The following is a 24,368-nucleotide window of genomic DNA, read 5'->3' on the forward strand; positions in this document are numbered from 1 at the left end:
ACGGTAGGAAGAACAAAGGTGGAAGAGCATCCACTTAGGACCAAGTATACATAGATGACATAGGCATTGAAGGTTCCATTCACTTGGTATCTGAAAGAAGGAATATACTGAAGGTGTAGGAAAAATTCTTGAACTTTATTAATACCAAGAAGAGACAACCAAGAGAATACTAACAACTACTGACCTTTATTATTGTTTTACCCACTGCACAAAATCTTTGAGGCTCGTATACCAGATATCATGAATGTTGGGGTATTAGGGAACAGGCAGACTTTCACAAGTTATATTCCACTCTGTACCACATCTTTAACTTCATCTTCATGCAATTGCCTGAATGGTGTAGAGGATAAAAGATCCCACTGTGCTTATTGTGGATATTGAAAAAGTTTTTATTGAGTAGAACAAAATACCATGCTAAATCCTCTCTTCCAGTAATTATATGGCGTAATCTTTTCAGATTTCTTGAAAGACATAATAACAGAAATGACTGTTGAATGACATTTTGATCATAAACATCAGACAAAACATACAACAGATAGATATATTCTTGCCAAGGATGGTTGACACTTTGATTGAGGAGATGTATCCAGGATTTGACAAGGGATTCCCTGTGGATGGTGAGGTACTCTGGATGCTTCTGTTTGGGGATTATATTGTGCTGTTTTCATCAAATTCAGGAACATTGTAAAAGCTCCTTGAAGACTCTTATAAACACCCAGGAGTTTGGCCTGGTCAGCCATACAAGAGAGACCAAGTAGATAAAGAATATCTGTTTAGATTGACTCTTCAGTTGTAGCCTTCTTGCACTTAGTATATCCTTGGGGGGGGGTCATTTTAAATAGAAAAATTAGCAACAAAAAAAGCACAAAAATTTTAAAACATGGCACTAAATAGGCTGCAAAAAGGACACTCATTTACAATATGAAAGCTGAATAAAAAAGAGTATTGCCTTGTTGGATCTCAGCTGGGAATGTACACCTCATGTGCATCAAGCACCCTATATTTTTTTGCTTTGTTGTGTGTAACTGAAAGCACTGTATTGATTTCGGAGTTACAAATAAATTGTAGTGAGAGGAAGAATTTGCACTTACGGAATCTGCAAATAATGAGAATCAACTATGTTTAGTAATAGTTGACACATGAAGTTTTTGTCTTAATCTTGCTATCCTTATACTAGACTTAGTTACTCTTTAATTTCTCAATTATAGTTATGGCATAATATGGCATAATTACTCATGAACAATTTGTTAAACTTTTTGTATTTGTAGGTAAATATAAAATTTTATATAATGACTAAATTATCTAAGAAAAATTTCTTTGTTTCTCCATAGAACTACGCATTTGGATAATGTCACACTTATAAAAATACTTTATAGTTTTCATGTACATTTTATTTGATCCTCTTAACCATCTTACGTAAGGATAGCTATTACTATCTTTGTTTTTTGTATGAGATAACTTAGGTTTATAGTATTTCAAAATGTTTTATAAAGTAGCATGGCTAGTGTCAAGAGTGAAATTTAACAAAGGTAACTTGAGGCATATATTCTCTGAGCAAGATAACAGTTTATCAGCAGACTACAGAACTAGTAGTAAAGTGGATCTGATGACTGCCTTGAGTAGCCGAAAGACCCTGAGGAGAAGGACAACTACTTTTTGTAGTTTTTGGGGAATGCAGAAGATAAGGCAAGAAGAGATAATGAATCTGTTATATGCAACTTATTTTTTTAAAAGTGTATAACAAATTACAGTATTTGAAATTGGAAAAGATTTTAACACTCATCTAATACAACCTATACATAAAAGGAATCCCCACTATAATTACACAAGTGATTGTCTGATTTCTGTCTGAACATCTCCAAGGAGGAGAAACCCAGCACTTTTTAAGGCATGCCATTTTGTTAGAAAGTTTTGCCTGACATCAAGCCTGAATTTGCCTCCCTGATGTTCCTTGTTTGGCCCTAAGGATCAAGTTAATTCCTTCTACAAAGTGGCAGTTCTTCAATATAAATACAACCATCATATCCTCCCTGAGTCATTTTTTTCTCTAAGCTAAACATGCCAAGTTCTTTCAACCAATTCCTATCATGGACTCAAGGATCTTTACCATCCTGGTTGTCTTTTTCTGGACACTGTCCTTTATCAATGTCCTTTTTCAGCTGTGATTCCTATAACTGAAAATAATCCTCTAGATGGGATCTGACAAGGGCAGAGATTAGTGGAATTTTCACTTTCTTTTTCCTGGAAGCTGTGCAGCTCTTAATGTAGCTGAAAATTCCTTTAGGTTGTTTTTGTGTTTTTATCAACCATATAATTTGTTTTCCTAGAATGTAAGTAAGGTGCATTTCAGATCATACCTACATTTTTTCTTCTCTTTCACACACTCTAGGATAGAGAGATATCTGAGACAAATTGAGATGTTATTAGCTGATCAGCTTTGGCAGAGATAGAGCTCTAGCAGATGTTTGAATGATTGAAGTCTCCTACCTTAAATATATCATACCTTTGTGCTGGTAACCTGGTAATCCTAACCAGTATATTTCAGTGACAAAATCACTAGTTTCTCCCTCCTTTGACCTTAACCTAAGTAATCTGCATTAAGCCTCCCCCTTGTAGCTCCTAGATTTCCTCACATTAGTATACAACGCCCAGTCCCTGGTTTTATGTATCCTTTTTCTTTTGAATAAGGTCTAGCTATCCAGAGCCATTAAATACTTACTAAACCTCTACTACGTGTTAGGCGCTGTGCTGAACACTAGAGATACAAAGAAAGGCAAAAGGCAGTTCTTACCTTTGAGAAACTCATGATCTAATGGGGTGACAACAAGCAAACAGCAATGAACAATCAAGTTATAATCAACAGAGGGAAGGTACTGGAATTGAGAGGGATCAGGAAAGATTTCCTATAGAAGGTGGGATTTTAGCTGGGCCTTGAAGGAAACCAGGAGGTGGACGTGAAGAGGGGGGGAACATTCAGGGCACAGGGAATAGCTAGTGAAAGTATCCAAGTCTAAGACATGAAATATGCTGTTAGAGGACCAACAAGGAGGCCAGTGTGACTAGATTGAAGGAGGGGGTGTAAAGAGACTGGTGTTAAGATTTTGAAGGGCTCTGAGCATTACATGAAGGATATTAATCCTTGAGGTGACAGGAAGCCACTGAAGTTTGTTATTGAATGGGGGGTGATATGGTTGGACCTGAGCATTAGGGAAATCATCTTGGCAGTTAAGGAAAGGATGGTCCAAAGTGTAGAGATACTTGTAGCAGGAAGACCAACCAGGAGATTTCAATAGTTCAGGTGTGCAAAGAGTAGAACCTATACCAGGGTGGTAGCAGTATTAAGAATAAAGAAGGGGATTTATTTGAGAGACAAAAATTAACAGGCCCTGACAACAGATTGGATGTAGGGGAAGGGAGAAAGATAGTGAAGAGTCAAGGATGATACCTAACTGTAAGCCTGGGGGACTAGAAGGGTAGTGGCACTCTTGACAGTAATAGGGAAATGGAAGAGGGGAGGATTTAGGGGGAAAGATTATGAGTTCAGACATGCTGAGTTTCAGATATCTATAGGATACCCAGTTTGAGATGTCATAATAGGGAGTTGGAAAGGTGAGACTAGAGATTAGCCAAGAAATAGAGCTAGAAAAATAGATTTGAGTAACATTAGCATAGAGATAACCTTTGAATCCATGGGAGCAGATGAGATCACTAAGTGAAATAGTATGGAGGAAGAAAAGAAGAGAGTCTATCACCGAGCCCTGTGAGCCCTGTGGAGCTCTTCAGGTAAGTGGGCAAAGGAGATAATAGGGGTGTTCCTATAGGTAGGAGGAGAACCAGGAGAGAGTAGTGTCACAAAAACCTAGAGAGGAGGGTATCAAGATGAAGAGGGCGATCAACAGCGTCACAGCCTTCAGAGAGGTAAAGAAGGATGAGGATTGAGAAAAGGCCGTTAGATCTGGCAGTTAGGATCATTAGTAACTTTGGAGACAGTAGTTTCATTCGAATGATGAGGATAGAAGCCAGAGTGTAGAGAGTTGAGAGTGAGAGCAGGGGAAGTGGAGGCATCCGTTGTGGGTGGCCTTCTCAAGTTTAGCCACAAAGTGCAGGAAAGATAAGGTGGATGAATCAAATTAGTTTTTTTGAGGACAGGGCTACATGGATATGTTTGTGAACAGTAAGGAAATAGCAAGTAGGAAGGGAGAGATTGAAGAGAAGTGAGTGTGGGGACAATATGGAGGCAGTCTATTGGAAGAGACAGGTGGAATGAGATAACTAGTACTTAGGGAGGTCAGAAGGGCCACTTGAGAGAGGAGTGAAGGAGGAAATAGTATCAGAAGACATCTTAGTAATGTGATGTGTGGAGAAGTAAAGGAGTGTTAGGCAAATGGTTTCAATTTTTTCTATAAAATATTAGGCAAGGTTCTTAGAGAGGGAGTCAGGGGAGGTTTGAAGAGGGATGAAAAGGTTTGAAAGAGCCACTATAATGAGTGGGATAATTAGGGAGATGTAAAAGGATTATTTAGCATCAGTTAAGGCCCAGTTGTGGTTATATAACATAAATTTGTAGTGGACCCAGTCAAGATAGATGCGTAATTTCTCTCTACCTTCATCCTATAACATGTACATAGGAGTGAAAGCAGTGGGTGGTGGGAATGATCCAAGGCCAAGGCTTGGCGAAACATAAGAAGATAAAGGACATTAATAAAGGACTCGAGAAGACAGTATAGAGTTGAATTGGTTGACCAAGGGGTTAAGAGGAGGAAAGAAGGAGAGTGTATCTGATGCAGGGGCAATAGCTTGGAAGAGAACTGATGGGTACTCTCAGTGATCTTACATTCTAATGGGAAAGACAAGAAGTACATATTAAATATATATAGCATAAATTCAAATACATATAAAATGGTTAAATAGAAGGTAGTTAGGGAGGCAAGGCAGAAGAAAGTGGAGTTGTCAGGAAAGGCTTCATCAACATGACACTTTAGCTGCATCTTAAAGGAGTAAGGGACCCGAGGCATAGCAAAGGTGGGAAGTGCATTCCGGGGGATGATCCAGTTAAGAGATTTCATCCAAAGAGGTCTCAGTAATACCTATAAAGTCGAATTTCTCCTTTATTTTAGAATCTCTAGTTCCTTTTTTTGGTTGCTTAAACTTTGGGCGTTTGTGCATAGATATAGGAGGTCATGCATCTTACTACTTCTTCCTTTCTTGGATTTTGTTTCCTGTGAATTTGAGTGTTTCAACTACTCTTTTTCCCTCTTTGAACTCTGTACAGTATCTGGTTTAGGGGATGGGATCTACGTAAGTGGCCTCAACTATCCTCTTTTGGCTTAAAGTCTGCGAGACAACTGGCAAATTCTTTTCTACCATCCTTTGTTAGGCTGTCTCTGACCAGAAATCTGTCAACCTTAATCTGTAAGCTATGATCTAGAAATCCAAATTCCATTCTCAGATATAACCACCTTAGTCAACCATTGACTTCCCAAATAAACTTTTCAACTCCTGTAACCCTTCAGTTATTCTATTTTTACTTGCCTATCTTTATCCTTATTGGTAGCTAGCTGGTACAGTGTATAGAGTGTTAGATGTAAAATTAGGAAGCTGAATTCAAATCTGGCTTTAGACACTTGGCTAACTATGTGACCCTGCACAAGTCACCTGACTTCTTCATCAGCCTCAGTTTTCCTATCTATAAAATGGGGATAATCATAGACTATCTCCCAGGTTTGTTGTGAAGGTGAAATGACATAAAATTTGTAAAGCTCTTTGTGAACTTAATAACGCTATGTATGTGTTAGCTATTATTATCGCTGTCAACTCCTTTCTTACCCTTTTTGACTCTACCTCATTGGGTTCTTTTCCTTACTCCTCCTTGATCATCCTTAATTCTCTTCAGTTCTTTAACTGTCTCCTTAATTGTCCTTGAACTTACTTCTCCAGCAAAACACAAACATAATCTGAAACAGCATCTGGTTCTGGGGATTTTCTTTAAATTTTTCCAAATTTCTCTTTCTTAAATTCAACCTAATACTGTTTCATTATTCTCCTCCCAGTCACCTATAGTTTTCTTTTCTTTACGCTAAAGTTTTTCTCTTTTCTCTAGCCTGTCTCCCACAGAAACTAGAAGTAAAATCAACGAAATAATTGAAAAATTTAATTTTGGAGTTTCAAGCTTGTCCTTTCTTTGTCTCCCTCTGAACTTTTTTCATCTTCTGAACATTTTTAAGTTTCATTGATTTTCATATTTTCTTTTTTTTAAAAAATGGCATCACTATCATGTCCCCCCTTTTGCCCCCCTCAAAAGACTTCCTAAGCTCTCAGTTGTGTTCCTAAAGGACAGGTCTGACCACCTGTGCGCTACCCTCCTCCCCCTTTTCATAAATTCCATTGGCTTCCTGTTAAATTAGTATCAAATGTAAAATCCCGTTTGCCTGTTAAAGCCTTTTATAAAAGTCCATTCCTACCTCACTAGTGCCTTTCTTCTGAGATTACCACCAGGTCCTGTATATATATCTTGTATATAGTATATATTGTCTCCCCCATTAGATTGCGAGCTCATTGAGGACAGGAACTGTTTTTATTGTTATATTTTCACTGGTGCTTAACAGTGCCAGGCATATAGTAAATGCTTAATCAGTGCTTCTTGACTCCAAATTGTTATTTTTTTCTAGTGTTATAATGCTAGTTTGAATGGCATGGCAGTGAATTTGCAAATTTATTTAGGTAGTATCATTTTTATTGTATTGGTAAAGCCCAACCAGGCATGAACAGTTAATATTGTTATGATTATTTACATGTGTTTACTTTTGTAAACAGTGTTTTAGCGTTATATTAATATAAATTCTGTGTATGTTTTGATAGATAGTCAGATATTTTGCAGGTTCTGCATTTGTATAGAATGGAGCTTTTCTTTCTGTCTCTTCTGGGTTTTGTTAGTAATATACAAAAAAATTGGTGATTTCGTGGATTTATTTTATATCCTGTGTTTTTGAAGTTAGGAATCGTTGCTGTTAAGTTTTAGTTGAATCTCTGGTGCTCCAAAGTTAAACCATTATCATCTGTAAAAATTGGAATTTTTTTTCCTCTGCCATTGTTTATTCCCCCAAATTATTTTTCTTGTTTTGTTACTACAGCTTGTATTTCTAGAACTGCATCAAATTATAGTAGTGGATTGAACTTTATTTTATTGCTGATCATCTTAGTGGAACAGCTTTTATCTAGATATAATTTACCTTGTTAAGGGTCTACTTATTCCTATAATTTTAAATGGTTTTTTAACAGAAATGGATATTTTGTCAAAAGCATTTTCTGCTTTTAATTATATAATCATATGGTTTTTATTGTTTTTTAGACAGCTAGGTGGCGCAGTGGATAGAGTGCTGGACCTGGAGTCAGGAAGACGTGAGTTCAAATCCAGCCTCAGACACTTACTAGCTGTGTGACCCTGGGCAAGTCACTTAATCTGTCTGCCTCAGTTTCCTCATCTGTAAAATGGGGATAATAATAGCACTTATCTGTTAGGGTTATTGTGAGGCTCAAATGAGTTAACATGTAAAAGTGCTTTGCAAAGTTTAAAGTGCTATATGAATACGATCTATTTTTAAAAAATTGACACATAGTATTTTATAGATATAGATATGCTATATATGTATACATACATACATGTGTGCACATGCGCACACACACAAACACATACACACTTTCCCTAATCTTGAACTAGCCCTGAATTCTTGAGTATAAATGCAACTTGGTCATAGCATATAATCTTTAAAATACATTGTTTTTAGCCTCTTTACTAATAGTTCAGTATTTTGTGTTGTTATTTTTTAGATTAATCTATGCTTTTCTGCTTTGTCTCATTAATTTGTCAAGATCATATTTGTTTCATAGAAGCAATTTGTTATGATCCTCTTTTTGCTCTGTTTTGGCGAACAACTTGTGTAAAATTAGAATCATTCTTTGATTATTTGATATAATTCATTGGTGAATCTATCTGGCCTCAGATAGATTTCTTTTGGAGTTCATTTTATGGCTTATTCATTTTATTTTTCTGACAGTAGGCTAATAAATTGTCTATTTTTATTTCTGATAATCTGGGTATTTTGTATTTTTGTAAATGTTTTTCCATTTCATAGGTGTCTATATTGTTAGCATGTGATTCAGAAAAATAGTTTATAATTTCATTTTCTCTGCATTTGTTGTGAATTCTCTTCTTGTTCACATTGGAAATTGGTTTTCCTTTTTTTTTTTTTTGTCATCAGATTAGGTAACAGTTTTTTTATTTCACTAAAAAATTCCACCGTAGTTTTATTTTTTTAGTGATTTTTGGTTGGTAATTTTGTTTCTTGTTTTGATTTTTTTTGTGTTAGTGTGAAGTTTTTTAATTTGTTACTTTTTCCATTTTAAAAAAACATTTCTATGCTTAGTTCATTGATCAGTCCTTTCTCTTTTGTTACGAAAGTGCTTAGAGATATAAATGTGACCCTTAAAGCTCACATCCCCCCAATTCTTTTTTATTTTCCTTTGTTATTTATTTTGATGTATTATGCATGAATTATGAGTGAAGGTAGAGAAAAATCTCACAACCCTTCTATCTCAAGGCTACTAGTCAGTCCTTCTATACCTACTTTATGAACTCACTATCCCACCTCTCAATAACTCTTCCAGATCTTTTAATCCTTTCTCAAACCTGCCATGGCTCCCTTTCCCCCAACCCTCTTAGCTGATAACTTGCCTCCAAGGCTATTCACTGTCACCTCTTCTGTTCTTCCTCACCTTCTATCACTCAGATACCTTCACCCATGTCTCACACGATGAGGTGGTTTTATACTTTACCGAGGCTAAACTCTCTTCCTGTTCAAGTGATCTCATTCCCTTTGAGGTCTCCTCTGTCATCCCCACTGTTACTTGTTTTCCATTATTCTTTATTAATTGGCTCATTTCCTATTGTCTACAAATATTCATGTCTCCCCCACCCTGAAAAATCCCTCACTTGTTCCTTCCATCTCCAATATCATCCTTTATCTCTTCTTCTCTTTATAGCTAAACTTTTCAAAAAGGTCTGCAATAGGTCCTCCTATATTCCAGCTTTCAGCTTTATCATTCCACCAGAACTTCTCTCTTCAGAATTTCTGATGACCTCTTAGTCGTCAAATCCGATGTCTTTTTCTCAGTCCTCATTCTTTTTGACCTCTCTGCAGCCTTTGATTGTATTGATCATTCCCTTCTCCTTGATACTCTTTTCTCTCTAGCCCTTTTCTATTTTGCTAGTCTCCACATGTACCTTGATGCAGTGACACTGTCTCCCGACTGTTCCACAAACAAGATACCCCATCTCTTGGCTCTTGGCATTTTCTCTGGCTGACCTCCATTCCTGGAATGCTTTCTCTTCTCAGTACCTCTTACTTAGCCTTCCTCTTAGCACAATACCTGGTACATGTTAGATACTTAATAAATTTTTATTTATTTATGTATTTTTTGAATCACCAGTCTTTAAGATTAAATTATTTAGTCTCCAATTCAATTTTGAATTCTTGAGACAATTATTTTATCAGTAAAGTATGTTTAATATTTCTGCTTAATTTGTTTGAAGTTTTAATTCCCTAGCACATGTCATTTTTTATAAATGTGTCATTCACAGCTAATGAATATGGATAGTGCTTTCTATTCCTATTTAGTAATTATCCAAGATCCACTGTATCTGTACTATTGGAATTTTACTTAGATCTTTAACTTCTGTCTTATTTTTTGTTAGATTTGTCCAGTTCTGAAAAGGAATCATTGAGGTCCTCAACTCTTACATTTCTATTTCTCTATGTAATTCAGTTATATTTTCTTTCACATACTTAGATCCTGTACTATTTGGTGACTATATATTAAATATTGATATTATTTAATTCTCTCTGGTATATTTAAGCATAATGCAGTTTTCTTGTTTCTCTTTTAACTCTGTTTATTTTTATTTTTTTCCTTGTCTGAGATCATGATTATTATTTTGATTTTATCTGAAGCACAATAAAATATACTCTAGCTTGTCATTTTAATTCAATCTTTGTTTCCATTGTATTTATTATAAACAACATATTGTTGGATTCTACTTTCCAATCCATTCTGCTATCTTCTTTTATTCTATGGCTGAGTTTATCCCATTCATATTCATGGCTATGATTAATTTTGAATTTCCCCTTATACATTTTCCTTGGTTGCTCTTTTGTGCCCTTTTTGAAGAAGGTAATAAAGAAAAGTGTGATCAGCACAGATAATCTCTGAACTGATGTGCTCCCACTCTACTGTTCCTCCTCTATTCAGAGTCTGTCCACTGTTTTTTTAAGATAAGTTTTAATTGATAATTTCTGTTTTTTACATCACCATGGTATCCCATGTATCTCTCATCCTGCCCCCACCACCTTGCATTCCATATGACAAACAGTATTTTTTTTAGAGAGAGGGGAGAAAGGCAACACAACTGATGAATATGTAAAAAAAATCTGAAAACATGTACAATGTATAGAACTTATTCCCCCTTGAAGAAGGGGTAGATTAGGGTTGTGTATAACTTTGTTGCCTTTATTGTTGATTTTTTTGGTGTATCTTTCTATTTACAGTTTTGTAGCTACTGTGTACGGTGTATTATTTTCTTGGCTCTCCTTACTTCACTCAGCATTTGTTCATATAGATCTTTCCATGATCCTCTTACAGCCCAGTAATATTCCATTACATTCACGTCCCATGATTTGTGTAGCCATTCCCCCAGTTGATGCTGCCTATTGATTCTTATATTTTCTTTCTGTTAAAAAACAATTCCCTTTCATGATCCACGTGTCAGAGTTAAACATTTGTTTTTCTTGGGGCTGTTCACTTCCTCACTGGCCTCCCTCTTAAATGCCTCTTTTCTTCCTCCCTGTTCCTACCTATTTCTCTCTTGAGTTTATTGTATCTCTACACAAACTTTGTATATGTTCAGCTCTTCTTTGTCTGGTTCAGATAAGAGTAAGGTTTATGAGATGCCAGTTTCCTTCACCCCATCCTCTGTGTTTGTATACTCTTCTTTTCACGTACTCCATTTATATGGACCAGGAGGTTTCTCTCCTGTCTTCCTTGTTTCTGCCCTAGTGTTTTTCTTTTTCCTTCCTTTTCTTCCCTCTTAAAACCATTAAAACAAACTGCCCTACGCCTTGTGTTTGTCTTTATTAATTGCCAGGAATACTCTCTCCTTATGTAAACAGTTGATCAACTTTTCCTCCCTTGTGATTGCTCAGGTGGTGTTACCCTTCTTGGTTTGAGACTTGGGTCAAAGGTCAGACCCTACTCATCTACTCCCATCACCTCCCCAACACACTTTTGGTTGTGGTAATCAGGCCTTGTTTGTTTCTCTCCCCATGACTAATGATAATGCCTCTTCCAGGACCCTTCTCAGGCTTTCTGAGCTAGCTTAGGTGGCTCAGTGGATAGAGTCTTGAGCTTGGAATCAGAAAGGGCTGAGTTCAAATTTGATGTCAGATACTTAACCAGTTCTGTAACCCTGGACAAGTCACCTCTCTTTAACTCAATTTCCTCATCTGTAAAATGAAGAAAATAACAGCTTCTACCTCATAGGGTTTTTCTAAGAATCAAATGAGATACTTGTAAAGCACTTAGTACAGTGCTTGGCATATAATAAGCGCTATATAAATGTAGTAATACTAATAATTTTATTAATTATATTATTAATAATGATTATTGTTATTGCTTTCTTTTTGTGCAGACCTACATTGGATGGAAGCGCTTACTATTGTTTCTCTTTGGGAATCTTGATCATTATTTAACATGATGGAGTGTGTGTGTGTGTGTGTGTGTATGTATGTATGGGTATGCATGCATGTATGTATCTGGGAGCTGGGCTTGTTTTTAGATATTTTAGAATTAAAGAATGTTAACATGGGAAAGGATTTCAGAGGTCATTCCAGCTAATCTTTGTATGTTTTATAGATGCGAAACAAACATGTTTTTATTAGCTTTAATCATGATCACTTCTTAAGCTTCTTCACTTAGTGTTGGAAGGCTATTATGTTCATACAGGTTTTTGAAAATTCCCAAATAGTCTTACTAGAAGTTGTTAACATTTTTTTTTTTTTTACAATTTCGGTATATAAACTCTATATACTGTTCTGTTTAAGAATACTTATTTTTGTAAAGTAGTAACAAGCAAATTTTATTTCCTTTCGTTATCTTTTCTTTTTATATCACCTTTATTTTTTGTTTTATAGATCTTTCCCCCATCCAAAGTATTACATATTATAATAAGGAATAAAGAAGAGGAAACCAAAAAGCAGTTCAGCAGAACTAACAAATAGTTAATTTTGAGTATGTGCAGTGTTATATAGCCCCCTAAACTTGCAAAGTAGAGAGTTCAAACTTATTATCATTATAGAGTGTTTGATTTTTATTTTAATTGTTGTTCTTTCCGTTTAAATTATAATAGTGTATTTCGTTTTCCTGGTTTTGTTTACTTCACTTTATTTCAGTTCATATAAGTTCACATTCATTGTTTCTTATGACACATTCCTTCACATTTACAATTCACCACAATTTGTTTAGTCTCAGTTGATGGCATCCATTTTGTTTTTAGTTTTTTGCTACTACAGGAAGTGATTCTGTGAATATTTTACTGTCCATTAGACTTAAGTTTGACTTGTTCAGAGTCTATATGCCTAGGACTAGGATTTCTGGGACATTTTAGTCACTTTCTTCCTATCATTCCCAAATGATAGTTGGATAAAGTCATAGCTCCACTAACAGGATATTCATGTCCCTATCTTTCAGTAACCCTTCCAACTTAGACTCTATTTCTTACCATTTTTGCTAATTTGCTGGGAATAAGGTAAAACGTTAGAGTTATTTTGATTTGTGTTCCTCCTATTAGGGTTTTGTAACAATCTTAAGTTACAGTCTCATATTCTTCTTTTGAGAATGATTTCTTCATATCCTTTGATCATTTATCCACTGGCTTTTTGTCTTAAACATCCATGTTCTTCCATCAGATGCTTATGGAATTCTTATGCAAAAAATTTTTTTTCTTCAGCATTTACTCTTTTATTCTGGTTGCTTTGATTTTTGTTGATGTAAAAGCAAATTTTACCTAAATAAAATATATTTTATTTGTTTAGTACTTTACACTTCTCAAATGCTTTTATATATATTCTCACTTGATTCTTATAGCTGTTTTGTGAGTCAGGTAGTACAAAGAATGTGCCTTGACCCATATCATGCAGTTAATAAGTGAAGGAGATAGGATTCCAATCAATTAATTCCTAGAGAGAAAGTGTGGTATTTTAGTGTTTGATTTGGAGTAAGTAAGACTTGGGTTTGAATACCATTTCAGACAGCAGTGTGGCTATGTCCATGCCACTTATTTTCTTTGAGCCTCATTTCCTCATCTGTAAAGGAGACATAAAAGCACCTACTTCTTAGCATTGTTAGGAGAATTAAATGAGATAATTTTGAAAAGTGCTTTGCACAATCTTAAGGTGTTATGTAAATGTGAGCTGTTACATATATTTTCTTTTTACTGTAAAGAGTGGAAGACTTCTTTCTGTAGGAGATATGAGAAAAACAAGACTTGTGTTCTTTAATCCAAGGAAGAAGATGTTATATTTTCTGCTTTATACACTTTATACACTTTTCACACTCATACTTTGTGGTTAAATGGTCTAATGAGGAAAGGACCTTCAGTGACACCCCCCTACCCCCAGTCAGGTGACATCAGCCTGGCACTGCTAGGTTTGGTGTTGTTGGAGAGGTTACTTAACTTTCTGTTTGTTTCTTTATCTGTAAAATAATGACTCAAGCCGTTTCTTCAGAGTAACCCACTGAGATAGGGAGGGAGGTAAGAAGATGATTCCCATTCTTATATAGATAAAGATGTTGAGACTCAAGTGAAATAGAATTACACAACTGGTATCAAAGATGATAAGAATGTCCTAGCTTCTTAGAGAACTGTATGAAATTGTATATAAAAATGTTTAGATTATATTTAAGGAAAATGTAAAATGCAAGGTGGTGTTGGTGTTTTGCACAGGGTAGGTTTAGGACTTGGGATTTCATATTGTATGAAGTCTTCCATACTTCTTCACATTTTGACTTTCTGCCCTGCATTGGGCAAAATGAACTGTTGAAGATAGCTATGCAATTCACTAATAACTTTGAACTCTTAAGCAATTTATTTTATCTAAACATTAATATATTAGTTTTCAACTAGGAAGAGATCAAGCTTTTTGATGAGCTTTTTTCTGTTATGTGCGTGTGTGCGTGTGTGTGTGTGTGTGTGTGTGTGTAAAGGTCTCTCAACTAAATTATAGAACTTGTCACAGTCAGATTTAGTAGTAGAGAGAATTCTAATCTTTGTTTAATCTTCAAAACTAAAGTTTCATTTCATTCAAGTATCAGTTATGGTGCTATTTTGGTTTTCTTACTTTTCAAATCACGGTAAAGGGATCATTTTATAGCTATTAACCATATTGCTTTTTTCCTTAGGTTTTTACTATCTGGGTCAGAAAAAAGTTTACTTTTTTTTTTTAATTGCTTCCTACAGGCCAGCCCTCCAGAACTCTATATTGAAAGATTTAACTTAGCACTTGGACAATATATGGGAGCATTGCAGAGCATTGTGCCTCTTTTCATATATATGGTAAGTTCAGGCCACTAAAACAAAAAGACCTTGGGGAAAATTTTATTAACTAGAACCATAGTCTGATCAATGAGAGAATACCCTTGTGGCATTTTCCTGTCTTTTTTTCCCTTTTTTGAAATTGTCATAAAGTAGAATTTAGAACAAGCCACTTGATAATCAGGTAACGTCACTTGATCTTTAAAAATCTTGATTTCTCTTCTCTAGGAGCTTATAGTCTGGTTAAAGAGGTAAGACTTGTAGGGTAACTAATGGGACCAGACAGCACATGCCAAGTATCAAATGAGGGGTATAGTCTAAGTGCTATAAAGTAAAGAGAATTTATATATTGTTCCTGTCCTATTGGTTGATAGGCCATAGCTGCATCTTTTTCTTGGTCATATTTTGCAGTCTGTTAGGATGTCAGACCTTGCTCGTCTAAGTTACAATTGTCAACATGATTTGGGCAGTGAGATATGTTAATTAACTACTCAGGCAAATACGGAATGTATATGCCACATGTGTAATATAAATTTTAAAAACTGCTTCAGGAGATATATGACCTTTTTTTAGGGCAAGTACTCATTCCACCAGTTTAGATCACAGCTGTTGTTGCTGGTTATTTACATTATGAATTTGTATTCAGACTAAACAAAATACACAATTATAAATTATTGTACCATAAGCAAAAATGATGGCTAATACGGGCTTTGTGGGTCACATGCTGGACGAACTAGTGTTGTATTTCCTTTGTAAGAAGGTGAGTCAAATATAACTTAAAAAAAAGTTTTCTTTTTGCAGTCCATAAAGATACATTTATTCATTCCTGTTAAGGAAATGACATTAACTGTTTCTGTGTTATTGATTAGATCGTATTTATCCCTTAGTGAAGAGTCAGCTTAGGGGTGGGGGGAGACTTATCATCTGTTTTTTATTGTATAAAAACCTTGTAGGCATCTCATCTAGGAGAATTTAGTTATTTTGGGATGTGGTAATGTTGGCAGCTAGAGAAATAACTGTATTAATATGGACATACTTCTATTTCCATAAATTAAACTCCCAGTCTCTTGACGTTTCTACTATAGAGAGGGTAGGTAGATCAGAAATAAATTGTAGGGATAGAGGATATTTCTGCGTAGGAGAATTGGGTGTGAAGAGATGTTAAAATTTAGTTTCAAAGTCTGTTTTGTACATAAATTGACAATGGCTAGGTATTAAGAACAAAATATGCTAACTTAGAGCTCTAAGATCTGTCTGTGATCTAAGATCATATGATTAGTATCTTGCTTTATAAAACTATGAATTGAAGTATTAGGCTTATTGTTTCATTTTGATGAAGGAAGACAGTGTCCATATGTTAGTCAGGGTATGTTATATAATATGTCATTGTGCCTATCATTTCATTGATGTGGTAATCCTTCCACTGCTGCAAATTTCAACCCATCTTGATCATATCTTCTTGTACATTTTAATACTGGGGAGGGGGTGTCCCTCCATAGTGTTGGGGGCCATTCTCTTGACCTCTTAACGTTTTGTGGGTGTTCCAGTGGAACTCATGGTCTAACTTGGTACTTCCTTGCGCTTGATAATGACTGGACCATTACCTTTTCCAGTCATAGATTTTTGATGTTTTTCATAGGGTTTATGCATAGGGAGTCTATTTAATATTTTAGAAGAGCAGATATTGTAAACAAGTTATTCTATGGGATACAATATTTTCGTTTAGGGTAATAGTACCACATATACTCACTAGTTTTGTAGCTTTTCTATTATGGTCGGATCAATTTATTCCTACTAATGAGTAGTAACATCAAAGTTCAGTGCCTTGAACCTTAAATTTTAATTGTGTAATAACCCCAAAAGTGAAAATAAATCATGTATATTGAAAAGATCTTCCTTTGGGACTTCCATAAACAGAATGATTTCATTTCTTCGTGTCATACACATTAATGTCACAGATACCTTGTTTACTTGAAAGAATGAAAATGCCCATACAACTAAAAAACTTTTTCTTTACATTTTTATTTAAAGAACAATGGGAAAGTTTTATTTAAGATGTTTATTAATTTGACTAATATGGAAATGTTTTACATAATTGCACATATATAACCTATATCTGATTGCTTCCTGTCTCAGGGAGAAGGGAGGGAGGGGGAGAGGGATAGAATTTGGACCTCAAAATTAAATAAAAATGTTAAAAAATTGGAAAAGGAAGATTTGTATTAATTTTAAAAATCATCCCTAAACTATCCTTCACTAACTTTATATTTCTGGATGTGAAATTTTTGTCTGAAGCAAAGCCATTGTAATTTTTTTTGTTTTAATTAGCCAAGATATGCCCTTTACTTGCTTATACCAACTTCACCCACCCCCATCCCCCAATTGAGAACACAAGAAAAACAAAACTCATTGCAAACACATAGAGTCAATCAAAACAAATTTCCACATTGGCCATATCACACACAAAAAAATTTGTCTCATTCTGCATTTGAATCCTTTACCTCTGTTATCTGGAAATGGATAACATGTTTCCTTATTAAACCTCTTGAGTCATGATTGATTATTACACTGATGAGAGTTCAACGCTACTATTCCATCACATATATATATACACACACACCATAATTTGTTCAACCATTCTGCAATTTGTGGGCATCCCCTCAGATTCCCATTCTTTACTACTTCAGAAAGAACTGTCATTATTTTTGTACATCTCTTAGAATTTGTTTTGCTTAGTACTAATTGTTCCCTTCATCTGCCCTCAACCTAAACCTCCCTCCCACCTTCTCTCTTTTCTCTCCTGTTTGCCTGTTGAGTAAAATGTATTTCTGTTCCATCTGTATGTGAGTGTACGTTTATATGTAAGTATATATTCTTTCTTCTTTTGACCAATTCACATCAAGTGTTAGCTGTTTCCCTACTCCCTTCTCCTTGTTTGTGTAGATGTCTATTTGCACACCCTGATTATGTGAGATAATTTTTCCTAACCTTCCTTTCTCCTTCTCCCCAGTGTATTCCTCTTCACCTTTCTTTCTATTTTTTTCTTAATGTCAGCAAGACAAAACAGAACCACTCTCAGGCCTTGTCTGATTGGACTTCCTGTCTGAACTCTGGTGATGATAGAGTTCAGAGGGGACTTGTGTTATCATGTCCCCATATTTGAATGTAAGCAGTTTATTCTCATTTAGTCCTTTCTCATTGTTCATTCATACTACCCTTTTAAAGCCACTGTAATTTTAAATTGAGAGAGGTGTATATGTGAGGTTGATTTACTTGACTTATTTTAGAGAATTGTACAGTTTAGAGCTGGAAAGGACATAATAGCTCATCTGTTTGAACCCCATCATTTTGTAGGTGAGACAGTAGAGGCCTAGAGAAAAGAACTGTCTTAACCAAAATGGTGGCGGGCTAGAATTTGAACCTGTGTCTTCTAACTCCAAAGCCAGAGTTCCTCCTATACCAATCTCTTACATACTCAGTAGTAAGATACTTTTTAGTGCTGTTGGTATAGTTTAAGGTAGCTGAGACCTTAAACTATGAATAAAAATGAGTGTGCATTCCGACATGTTACCTGGCATATGTCACATAGTTAAGTATAATTCAGTATTCTTTTAGAGTCCATAAATAAACATTTATTAAGCGTTTACTATGTTTCAGGCATGTTGGGAATAAAAGAAGGGCAAAAGGCAGTCCCTGATCTCAAGGAGCTCATAGTAAGAATGGTGTTACAAGCCCAGAGAGGAGAGAATATCCAGGGGAAGAGGGTGTTTGATAGTGTTCCAGGCTGCAGAAAGGTCAAGGATGAAAACTGAGGAAAAAAAAAAACCATCAGATTTGGCAGTTAAGAGGTCATTAGTAAGTTTGGAGAAAGTGGTTTCAGTTAAATGATGAGGTTAGAAGCCAGATTGTAAAGAAGAGAGTGAGAGCAGGACAAGTGCAGGCACCTATTGTAAACAGCCTTCTCAGTGAGTTTGGCCACAAAGGGAGGAGATGGAAACAGACATGTTTGTAGGCAGTAGGAAAGCAGCCAGTAAACAGGGAAAGATTAAAGAGAAATGAAATTGGTAATGAGAAGGCAGCCTTAAGAGAAGATGGGATAGAATGGGGTCACTTATGAATAAGAGGGTTTTACCTTAGAGGCAAGGAGAAGAGGCCACCTCATGTGAGATGAGGGTGAAGTCACTTGTTGGTTGAGGAGGGGAGAGGAAGAAGCTATCAGCAAATGGCCTCAATTTTTTCAGTGAGGTAGGTGGGGGAGAAAGAACCATGGGAAATTTGAGGAGAGAGGAAAAGGTTTGGAATAGCTGCTGTGGTGAGTGGGATAGTGAATCAGGGAGGTGCAAAAAGGGCTGCTTGGCTAAAGCTAGGTCCAATTGAGATGTAACAGATCTGTAGTGGACCAGTGTAGCATGGCTTTATAATTTTCTCCACTTCTGTTCAACAGCATGTGAGCAGGAGCAAAGGCAGTGGATGGTGGGAATAATTCAAGTCTAAGGATGGGTGAAGCCAGATTGATAATATAAGACGGCAAGGGACTTGAGAGAAGAGGACCTTGTACGATGGATTTGGTTCTTCAAGATGTCAAAATGGAAATGGGTATAAAATGTAGCCAGTGCAGGGGTGATGGCCTGGAGAAGAAAGAAGTAAAGGATGGAGGGATTGGAGGTCATAGCGAGGACAAAGAACAGGGTTTGGGGTTGCAAGGCAGAAGGAGAAGTGGAGTGACAGCAGTGAGTGAATCAAATAAGGGAATTTCTGAGTTCAGAAACATTGCAGTTTTGTATGATGGCAAAATCAAGTATCAAGACCAGCTCTTTTCCTAAAACCAGTCCCTCTTTTTGATTACTCCCTCTTAAGAGTTTTCCTTTGCGTCTCACCAAAGATGATTTAGAGATATTTGCATGAACTGAAGAATCAAAAATTTCTTCCTTAATCTGATCTCTAATTTGGTCAGTACATGGAGAAAGAGGGTGCTGTTCTTATATGGATCAGTCAAGGACTTTTTGCTTTTGTAGAGTCACCTTTGAAAAAGATAAGCACAATTTTTCCTAGAAGTTTGATTTAAGTATTGATAAGGTTCGTAATTCAGGTTGGGACCAAAGATTTTAGAGTAATATATTATTTTGTAATGAGTAACTTGAAGAGGTGGGAGGGGGTAGAGAGCAGAATGGGGGAGAGAGAAAAGAGCCCACTCTATATCCTTAGTTCTTTTTCTAAACTTTGTTGTAACAGTAAAATTAAATTAGCTGACACAAGCCCAACTCAGATATTCCATCAACCTCTTGTATCCCTGGCTCCCTTTCCTCTTGTTATGTGGTTTTTTACCTGAGAATGGTTGGAAAGTTACAACTGCTTCCCCTGTTTTCTCCTCTACTGAGCAGTCTTCATTTCTACTTACCTTGGTCCTATGAAATTGACTGTGGAACAGGATCAACAACATTATTTCACTTAAAATTTTGTGGGTTTTAGCATTATTTCATAATGTTGGACAAAGTTATACCTTTAAAACTAAAGATGACTTTGTTATTTGTGCTGGATACTATTTTTAGAAATTTAGCACCCTTTACTAGTTACTTAAAAGTAAAAATATTATTAGTATTTTAGTGAATCATTGGAATGATTATTTGCTTCTAAATGCTATTTTTAAATCTTATTTTCCAGAATAAATTTTACATAGAAACCAAGCTTAACAGAGATTTAAAAGATGATCTTATAAAGCTGTTTACGGAACATGTTGCAGAAAAGCACATTTACAGCCTAATGCGTAAGTAAATATGTTTACCTTTTGAGAGTTGAGGAGACTTTAAAATTATTTTGGCAGAGGTTTCTGGTTAAAACTAAATCTTTTGGAAGAATCATGGTTTCATAATTATATCATTTGCTTTATTTCTGAAAAATAAAAGTACTTTAGCATTAAGGGCACAAAAAGAATAGTCTGGAATTGTATTGTCTTAAACCTATATAAAACTAGGTCATCTAAATTAGCATATAACATGAAAATGTATAGTGGGTTTTATTTTAAAATATCTGGGCATATTTTTCATTTTTTTGCCTGATACAATATCCAGATTACTTGACTTTAATGGTTAGTTCGTAAACATTACTCTGTTGTGCTTTTCGTTGTGTATTCCATTTTATTTTCATCACTCATTAAGCCTCATCACTCATTAAAAAAATTCTTTAATATTAAATGATTTAAATGTACTGTGAAATAGAGATGAAAGGGGATAAGTTTTAGAAAGTAGTGCTTTAGTTTTTCATGGCATTTGGGCAATAGCGGATTTTTATATAGAGCTTTAAATCTTTTACCTCATTTACAAAAGCCCCATGAGGTAGTACAGATATTATCTTCATTTTTGCAGATGATAAAACTGAAGCAAAAGGTTGACTTGCTAAAAATCACACAGCTAGTTATTATCCTAAAAAAAAAAGTTAGGGGAAGAAATTTTACATCTGGTAAATAACTCTCCCTCAGCTCCTTTTATACAATATGTATTCAAATGAATTGAATGCATCCTTTGTGTAAAGCTAAATGGTGAGAGACTATTGGGAGTCACTGACATCTTTGAAGGTTGTATATAACTAACATCCAAAAAAATTATTTGTGAAGGTAAAAGGTAGGAATTATCTGTATCTTATGTTTAATTCCTGAGAAATCATAGAATCATTTTAGGTGCCTAGAATTTTAAAAGAATACCATCCATTTTTTAAAAGCTTGAACAGATGTTTTAAAACATTTCATGTGTTAGTAGTCTGGCTATTATTTAATAAGTATTCCACTGTCGATCTTTTCGTGTTTCTCCCATTGTGTGTATATAGCATGTTGAAAATCTGCATTGCCAAAATCCGATGGAGAAATTATGCTATCTGACAAAAAACTCATTTACTTTGTTATTATTTATTTTGTAAATATCATTTTGCTCATTTATCACAGCTTTAGGAAATTTCAGAGATTTTAGAAGTTAAGGTCAGATGAATAAAAGGTTTCTTTGCTTATTTTCATTTACATGATGCTGAAGAGATGAGAAAAAAAAAAGGCTTCCAAAAAAAAAAAAAAAAGATGTACATAAATGAATGTTCCCACATATCCAAGTGGGAATATAGCAAGTAACTCCCTGAGTATTTTTAAATGCCATGAATGTATAGCAACTACTGGTGCGATAGGACATGCCTGCTTTACTCTATCTGCTCATTGGGCTTCACCTAGTAAATGTAGGAAGTGCCAGAGGATTTATTTTCTACTACTAGCTTATAAATTTTAAATATTCTTTTCCCAGTGTTAAGGAAGATGTTACTCTTCTATTGACTACCTGTTTTATGTAGTTTTGTTATTTGAATACTTAGGAAGGTGTAATTACTGTTTTCAGATTGGGGAGGAGGTGTTGGTCAGGTTTCTTATTAGGATGTTTTCAGTGAATACATGAGTTCTTAAATATGTGGGTTTTCTGAGAGATCTTGTGTCACCTAATATAAGGCATAAAAGCTATATAGAAATGGTCTGTTCTCTAGGAGTGATCATTCCTTTGGTCTGCAGAATTACATTACATTTTTGACTTTGTCAAAGCACCCGGCAAGGAAAAGGTGATGAGACCCACAAATTCAAAATCTTATGAAGAATCTAAACAGTAGTGATGCAATATATACATTTGTTAACTTTTCTTAAAAAAAAAAAAAAAGAACCCCAAACCCCGTGGTTTATGGACCTAAAATCCAGTTCTATCAGTTTCCTCCTAGCAATTCATCTATAGACCTCTCTTTAGAAATGGAAATATGAAACATTCCTAGTCCCTCCACACTTAGCCAGATGCCCTCTTTTCTCCAGTGAAGAGTGGATCATCATGTCAGCTGAATGGCACCTTGTCATGTAGCTTGAGGTTTTTATAGAATACCTGGTCATTGAAGGCATATTGCCACATGCAGAAAATACTAGTGACCAAATGCCAAAGTTGAACCTGTGATTTGTAGAGAGGAATTATTTCATGAATAATTCCAAACACTGACCTTTGATTGCACATATAAAAGTATTCTGTTAGATACCTGTAGTACGAGTGTTTGAATACCTGACTGAGTAAAATGAAACATACCTCCTTCTTGCTCATATAAAAACCATATCCTCTAGAAATATGCTTTTGGAACTAAGGTCATTATAAGCCAAAAGAACCTACATTGCAATAATTTGGGGGAAATAAGCAATTTAACCTAAACTTGCAAAAGTTTTGACCTGCTAATTTCATAAAGTCTCTGAGGAAATGAATATTTTGATTTGTGGAGAGATTGATGTTGGTTTGTACATCAAAATTAGCAAAATAGTTCACTTGAAGAGAAATATGAGATGGGGGGGGCGGTGATAAGGGCAGAGAAGCAAGCAAAAAGAGAATTGGAATCTTTTTAAAATAGGTTTCTCCTTGAAGATGAATACTATATTAGGCAGAAATTCATAGTTGATCTTTGGTTATCATCAGTGCTAATATTATGTTAACTTTAAGTGTAAATTATGTAAGCATTGAGGCTACAAAGCACTTTAGTATTTACACCATTTTATCACAATATCATGAGCTCATAATTACAGAGTTCCTCCTCTCCCACTTTCCAGTAGGTAACCCTGGAAAGTAGGTAATCCAATTAGTATTCACACGCACGCACACATCACTCTTACGTATATTTTTTCTTAACTTTAATAGAGCTGCCAGTTAAATTTATTTCTGTTTCTTAACTTGTGCCTATCCCAAAGCTTTCAAATTTGCCTAGCACAATATATTTTGAGATGCGTAGTATTTATATCTAGATGTTTATGTTGCTTGGCAACACAATTGAGGCATTTACCTTCGCCTTTACTGAGACATTTGGTTGAATAGTGAGAATTTAGTGACAGGAATGCTTATTGAATGCCCATGATGTTTGCTCTAGGATTAGGGTGGAGCTAGTATCTTGAAGTTTTTGGGAGCCTTTAGATACTGCTCGAAATCTGGTGTTTATCCTAAACTAAAAGAGAATGTGCAACAATTCATCTCTAATGTATATAGAATTCACCTTCTTGACAATTTGTTATTAATAAATTTGAATATAAATGTAAAAGTTGTTGCAGCATTAAATATAGTCAAGATTTTTTCAGATGAAATTAGAATTAAATGAGTAATGCATATTGATGATGATATGCTTTCATTAAGTTAACTTGAAGTGTAACTCACTAAGCATTTTTTAAATAATGAAAGATTAAGTTTGTCAGAAGAAGTTTCTCATGTTTGTCATAGAAATACTTCTCATTTTAGAAAGTACATAAACGGTGATCCCATTATTGACTATGAAAAAATTTGGCTTAGTAAAACAAAACACAACCTTATAGGATCTTTTGCAAGATGTATATGTATCAAGACAATTTAGATTTCTTCGAAGATGTGACACTAATCCTGTTCAGTAACCTTCTGATAATATCAGATAAGGCATAAAACAGGGAGATTTATTTTCACCAAAGGTATTTACCATTGTGATGGAAGAGATCCAACCTTCACAGTCAGGTTAAGGAGGGATAATCTCTGAATAGTGAAGTCCTCCAGATATTCCTGTCTTTGGATAGTACTGTGCTGGTTGCACCAAGTATATGGCTTCCTGGAAGAGATCTGTAACCAGTCAAGGAAGTTTGGCTTGTTCATTCACATAGGAAAGACCAAGTGGATGAAGAACATCTTATACAGGCCTGATCTGTTGCCTGCATATCAACATGTATTTG

The 24,368-nt window shown here is 35.2% G+C and overlaps 1 protein-coding gene across 2 annotated transcripts in view; it reads left to right on the plus strand.

Moving 5' to 3' along the window:
* Positions 1-24,368, plus strand: part of CACUL1 (CDK2 associated cullin domain 1) — an 85,731-nt gene that overhangs the window by 39,361 nt on the left and 22,002 nt on the right. For both annotated transcript variants that reach the window (XM_036735957.1, XM_036735958.1), the window contains exons 4-5: positions 14,567-14,662; positions 20,303-20,405. In XM_036735957.1, coding sequence (XP_036591852.1) covers positions 14,567-14,662; positions 20,303-20,405 — 199 coding nt within the window. The remainder of the gene's footprint in view (positions 1-14,566; positions 14,663-20,302; positions 20,406-24,368) is intronic.

The sequence above is a fragment of the Trichosurus vulpecula genome, chromosome 8 (genome assembly GCF_011100635.1).
Source record: "Trichosurus vulpecula isolate mTriVul1 chromosome 8, mTriVul1.pri, whole genome shotgun sequence".
Classification (NCBI taxonomy): Eukaryota; Metazoa; Chordata; class Mammalia; order Diprotodontia; family Phalangeridae; genus Trichosurus; species Trichosurus vulpecula.